This window comes from Echinops telfairi, unplaced genomic scaffold, assembly GCF_000313985.2.
Source record: "Echinops telfairi isolate 266 unplaced genomic scaffold, ASM31398v2 ScPeMD7_18;HRSCAF=68, whole genome shotgun sequence".
In the NCBI taxonomy this organism is placed as follows: domain Eukaryota; kingdom Metazoa; phylum Chordata; class Mammalia; order Afrosoricida; family Tenrecidae; genus Echinops; species Echinops telfairi.
In genome coordinates, this window is record NW_022103915.1 from 71,183,272 (window position 1) to 71,189,362 (window position 6,091).

Here is a 6,091-nt window from a genome sequence, read left to right on the forward strand (position 1 = left end):
ACCCCCGCGCGCTCAGGACACTACACAAGGAGAGGTGAACGTCCCTTCGTTCAGAGAGGTCACAACCCGACACTGGGAGTTCAGTGAGGAGGAGTTCCTGCCACGACGGCGCACGCCGTAACTGCCTCCCCTAACTTTCTGGGGCTCCTCCTGTGGCAGCTCTCCGGAACACACCAAAGAGTGCGGGGCCACGGATGCGCTCACGCTGGCATGACGTCACGAGCCCTGACGTCAGCAGGCGGTTGCCACGGGGACCGTTCGCCACCGACGGCAGAGTCGTGAAACCCGCTCGCTGCGTCTCGGGTTCGGCCTCTGCAGAGGCCGAGCTGCCGCAGACGCTGTACCCGTCAGGGGGCCCCAGGGGGAGGAGTTGCGCGGCTCCGCCTGCAGCCCCGCCTCCGCGGCTCCGCGTCTGGGGCCCGGGCCTGGAGCGGCGAGCGGCGGCCACTGCCGGCTGGAGGCTGCGGCAGCCGCGGACGGCCAGTCCGGGGCTCCCTCGCTCCGTGCAGGGCCCGGAGAGGGGATCCGCCATATTGGAGCCGCGGCGCGAGGCGGCTGGAGGTGGCGACGCTGCTGGGGTCGGCGAGGCGTCGCCTCTTCTGGGGCCCTCGCTCCTGAGGAGCGAATGAGCCGCTCACGCTAGTCTCCTCCCTGCCCACTACTCCCTCCACCGTCGGCCGCCGGGAGGGGCTGGAGCCGGCGGCGGCGGCGGCGGCCGTGGCAGGATGTTCTCCAAGAAGCCGCACGGGGACGTGAAGAAGTCCACCCAGAAGGTGCTGGACACCAAGAAGGACGCGCTGACCCGCCTCAAGCACCTGCGCGTCGTCATCGGTGAGAGCGAGGGGCGGCGGCGCAGCGAGGCCTGGGCTGCCCGGCCTGCTTCCTCGGGGAGCCTCGGGGACGCCCCTGGGCACCGGACGCGGTGCGGGCGCCGGGGGGCGAGGGGCCACCTCTGCAGCGACCCGGGGGGGCGGGTAGTGTTGGGAAGGGGAAACTTGGCAATGGCATACCCCAGTCACGCTTGACAGGCTGATCTGAGTTAATCAATTGAGCTCTTTTTACCCTGATGACTCCCAAAGCTTAGATCGCTGAGACTTTCTGGAGACTTGGTGTGTGGGTAATGGTGTTTGTAGGCTGTGTTTGCCGAGAGGTTACTCCCGAGTGAAAACAAAAACAAAAATAAAAAAACTCGGAGACGATATAAACCTTAATTTTTCCACTTCCAAGTTTCTTGGCCGAAGAGGTTAAGGAGGGGGCAGTTAATACCTCTTTGGGAAGTGGGTGGTTCTCAAAAAGCTTGTGAGAAACAGCCGCGCCCTTCTGATAATGCATTCTTGTTCATCATTACTGTCATTTAGAGGGAGAACTATTAATTATAGGGGAGTAGGTAATAGCTTGCCTTGTGTCCCGAGAATTGTATTTTTATTTAATTTTTCTTACTTGGCCGCCTTCTTATCTGTTTTGTTGGCAGATCAGCCAATGCTCGGAGTTTTGGATATAATTAATGTTAGGCAAAGCTTTTTGGATACTTAGCTATTTTTGGTCATTTCAAAGCCTGATAAGAGCCCTCATAGTACGTAAGGGGCCCTTGACGAAAAGTGTGAGATCAAGAGGAATGTGAGTTCACTTGTGTAGATTCATAGAGAATTGAGTTTACCTGTGTTGACTCATAGAGTACTTGGTGGAACTGAATTACAACCCAGGTGCCGGCATCCTAGTTTAGAGCATTATCTCAAGCTGTATTTCTAATGAGTATGTATTTGGGAACTTGATGCTTATTAGTGGTATATGTAAGTGTCTTATTTGAGGTTCATGCCTCCCAACTGATACCCACATTGGTATGGCTGGGGTTCACAAAGCGATTTCATGTAATTTTTCAGAATCAATCTTCTCAATCTAGAGGTAGATGATAATATCCTTCATTTTTACAGGGGAGAAAGTTGAAGTTTGGAAAAGTGGGTGGTCACCCAACTAAGTAGAAGGCTAGTCAGAACAGGAACCCTGGGCTCAGTGACTCTTCTGCATTTTATGTGTGTGTGTGTATGTGTGTGTTTTCTTTTTCCTACATTATTTACAGTAGCTAATATATTTATCACAAGTCAGTTGCATTCCCCCCCATCCCTCCTACTCCCCTTCCCCCTGGAGTGGGATTGAGGAGAGAAACAATTCAGTTTGGCTATGCATCTTCTAAATATAGTTCAGATTATGGTCTTTTCTAATCTAATGAGACATTGCAGAGACAATCTAACTGAGTGGGACATAGGAAATTCATAAGGCTGTAGGAAAAGCTATATCACATATAATGTTCGTTTAAAATCTAATACAGTGGTATTTGGCACCTATGTGGGACAAACTAGGTTATGTCATGGCAGAGCTATAAATCTGAGTTCCAGTAGAGTATTGAGATTCAGATGGTCGGTGCTGTAGTTCTTTATAGCACGAGTAAGTACTGATTCATGTATACTTTGGCATAGAAATGTTTTCCATCTGGGAGACGTGGTCTAAATTAAGAGGTCACACGTCAGATGTTTTGCAGGGCCTGGCTTCCTCCATTTGAAAACAAAACAATAATATAATTTTTAAAACAAACAATTCTTTTGCTTCTAAGTAATTTATGGACTTTTTTAAAAATGGATCTTGTGAGGGGGCTTCCAAAATTTCATGAAAAAAATGGAACTAAAGATATGGACTCTTTCCTTAAACTTTGAAAACCCCCTCCTATGCTAGCGTGTGTATAAACATTTAAAATATCCTTAAGAACTTTCAGTGCTTTCACACTCCCTACCTTATGAGTGGGGGAGGTCCATACTGAAGGAGAATTATACTTCAGGAGGGTTCACATAGTAGTTCCCAGCCAGGAACAGTTTTGCCCCACAGAGGGCATTTGGCAATGTCTGAAATATTTTTGGTTATCACCACTGGTACAGAGATGCTACTGGCATCTTGTGGGTAGGGGCCAGGGATGCTGCTAACCATCTTAGGTTCCAACAGTTAACTAGCCCAGTATGCTAGCAGTGTTGAAGTTGATAAACTATTTCAAAATACTGAGTAAAACATGGACCTCCAAATGCTATGCTGAAAATGCTGTTCTGTTGTTAGGTGCCAAAGAGTTTTCAACTCTGTTGACTCCATGTATGCAGAATAGAACTACCCCTTATGATCTACCCCCCGCCCCCCCCACTGCCCCAAGGTGTCATCTTTTTTGTTTTTTCCTTCTAATATTTTATTGTTTGGGGTGAAAGTTTACGTAACAACTTAAGTACCCATTTAACTGTTTTTTAATATAATTTGTTCTATGGCATTGGTTACACTTTCCACAATGTCAGCATTCTCATTATTTCCATTCTTTTTGTTTTATTTCCGTTAATCTAGTTTTCTTGTCCTCTAGCGTCTCATCTTTATTTTATGCCTTACATTCGATTAATTAAAGGGAGCACAGTAGCCACATGTAATATCTATCAAGCTAGTTTAGTATTTTGTTTAAAAGGTGAGCACCAGGAGTGGCTTCAGTTGCAAGTGCAAAATGTATCATAGAACTCTAGTCCGAGAGGTGCCTCTGTCCTCTTGGGCCCAGCAAGCCTGGACTTCTTCAGGAATCTGCATTTTGTTCTACATTTTCCTCCTCTTCTAACCAGGACTTTTTATTGTGTCCCTGATCTGAAAGGTCAGTAGTGGTACTTGGGCACCATCTAGTTCTTCTGTTCTGAGGGTCAGAGAGGCTGTGGATCTCATGAGCCATTGTTTATGTGGACTAATTTATTCCTTCAGTTTTTGGATTTCTTACCTTTCTTGTTCTAGATGGAGAGAGAAAAATAGTTGATTCTTAGAGGACTAGGTGACTACTCAGATGCTGCTCACCACACTAGAATGTAGAACTTTATCTTTAAGAACTCTGTTATGCCAGTTGACTGAGCTGCCCCAGGAGACTATGGTCTAAAACCTTCAAATGGAGTAAATCCACCCCCTGAGGTGTCTGGTTATATCTTAACAGTATTCATAATTGTGCCCCCTCTGTGGGTTAATTTACACATGAATATATGCTATGCACATAAACAGGTATGTACATTTACCTGCAGGAACACCTCTTCATCCATGTTCATATACTCACATGTGCCTTTCTCTACACATATATACATATGGGGAGAGGAGTGAAAAGTATTGCTACTAGGGTTCCAGTTTATATTGCATGGACTTATTACCAACAAAATATGTCTGAACATGTCTCTGATTACTGGATGGCTGCAGACAAGTTCTCTCAGTAATACTCTTGTCTTAGTCTTGTTAGGGTCCTTCAACAAAAGATATAGTTAAAACTGTGGATTCCAAGGTGGTCTGCTCATCCAGTTAAATTTAAAAGAGGTAGCTAAGCTAGAAGGTTTTTTGGGGGGACTGAAGAGGAATCAGCTTGATGGTTTTTTTTGAAAGATACAGAGGCTTTCTCAAAAGAAAATGGAGAACTGCATTGGTGAGAAAAGGGCAGGAAAGTTATGTTGGGGATTTAGAACAAGGCAGGAAAGTTATGTTGGGGATTTTTTCCATCACGACAGTGACCTGCTCATTCTTCAAAGGTACCTTTCCCTATCCATTCTACAGCCCTTGATCTTGGCCCTTCAGACTTTGTTCTCCAAATGCAAAGACCATTTCAGAGGAACATGGTTTGAGTTGCTCAAGGATGTCAAAACTGCTGTTTGGATGTGATGTAGAATTCCTTGGGGGAAGAATTAGAGAGATGGGAGCACCTCCTTCAAGTGTATAGATATGGAGGATATGTTGAGAAACAGTAGCTTCATGTTTTGATATTTTGATTTGGTAGAGGTTGTATGATTTTATGTCATACTTTTTAACTTACTTTCATGTGGTTACTGGCTAATGTTGTTGTGGAATTGTTATATGGGCTGTAATCTTTATGGGAACTTATCGCCAGGTCCTTCCCTGCAGAGTCACTGGGTGAGTTTGAACCATCAACCTTTAGGATAACAGCTGAGCGCTTTACTGTTGTGTCACAAGGCTATCCTGGGGTATAATACAGTAATTAAATTCAATAAAATATTTAAATAGCTACAATTATTTTGTTTGAAATTTGGCTAATGTAAACATGGTTAATGTAATACCTGAGAAAATGAGTAGGAGAGAGGAGATGATAAGAGCAGAAAGCCATAAGAGTTGTATGAGCCCCTAATAAAATGATTAAAAAAAAAAAAAGAGCAGAAAGCCAGTTTAAGAGATCTGGTTTACATCAGGTGAATACAGTGAAGAAACTATTCAGCTTGCAGAACTGTTGGGCATTGCCAATAAATGAAATGGATTTTTTTGTTCTTTTCTGAACTATTGTTTTGAACCACAGAATTGCTGCTACCTTTTAATTCTGATGTTTGTAGATTTTTTCTAGATCAATCTGACCAGAGATTAATCACTTTCTAGTTTTATTAATGTTCTTATTTTCATTTTTTCCCCACTGAGTTCTGCATCCATCTTTATTACTTGTTTTATTCTGCTTCAAAAACCAGAACTAACTGCCATCAAGTCGATCCTGACTCATATGGACCGTGTAGGATAGGGTGGGTTTTCCAAGCCCCTGTGGGTTTCCAAGGCTATAAATCTTGATGGAGTAGAAAGCCTCATCTTTTCCTCAGATTGGCTGGTGAGTTTGAACCGCTGACCTTGTAGTTAGCATCACTACACCACCAGGATTCCTGCTTAGTTCTGTTTAATTTTCTCCTTTTCTGGTTTCATAAAAGTGTTATTTAAGCTGAAGTTAGTGATTTGAGATCATTCTTCGTTCTGGTATAGATATTTGGTAGGATAAGTTTTGCCTAACTACTGCTTTAGTTATTGGGTGCTGTCCAGTTGGTTCTGATTCAGATCAACCCTACAACAGAAGGAATGCGACGGGGCCGGTGCCTTCTTCCTCTCTGTTGTGTTGGAGTCCATTGTTTTAATTACGGGGTCAGTCTAGCTTGTTGAGGGGTTTCCTCTTTTTCTGACTTGTAGGTATTTTACTATCCTTCTTTCTTTGCTTATGTCAACATCTGTCAACTTAGGGTTGGTTTCAAATAATTGCTTATTTTCTGTGTTTCTCCCCACCCCTTGC

The 6,091-nt window shown here is 44.6% G+C and overlaps 1 protein-coding gene across 11 annotated transcripts in view; it reads left to right on the top strand.

Annotated features, from left to right (window-relative positions):
• Window positions 1–575: 575 nt before the first annotated feature.
• Window positions 576–6,091, top strand: part of RALGAPA1 (Ral GTPase activating protein catalytic subunit alpha 1) — a 197,483-nt gene continuing 191,967 nt past the window's right edge. For 5 of the 11 annotated variants that reach the window (XM_030885023.2, XM_030885024.2, XM_045287770.1 and 2 more), the window contains exon 1: window positions 576–831. In XM_030885023.2, the coding sequence (XP_030740883.1) occupies window positions 726–831 (106 nt within the window). In that variant the 5' untranslated portion in view covers window positions 576–725. The remainder of the gene's footprint in view (window positions 832–6,091) is intronic. The other 6 variants (XM_045287766.1, XM_045287767.1, XM_045287768.1 and 3 more) reach the window with 2 other exon arrangements.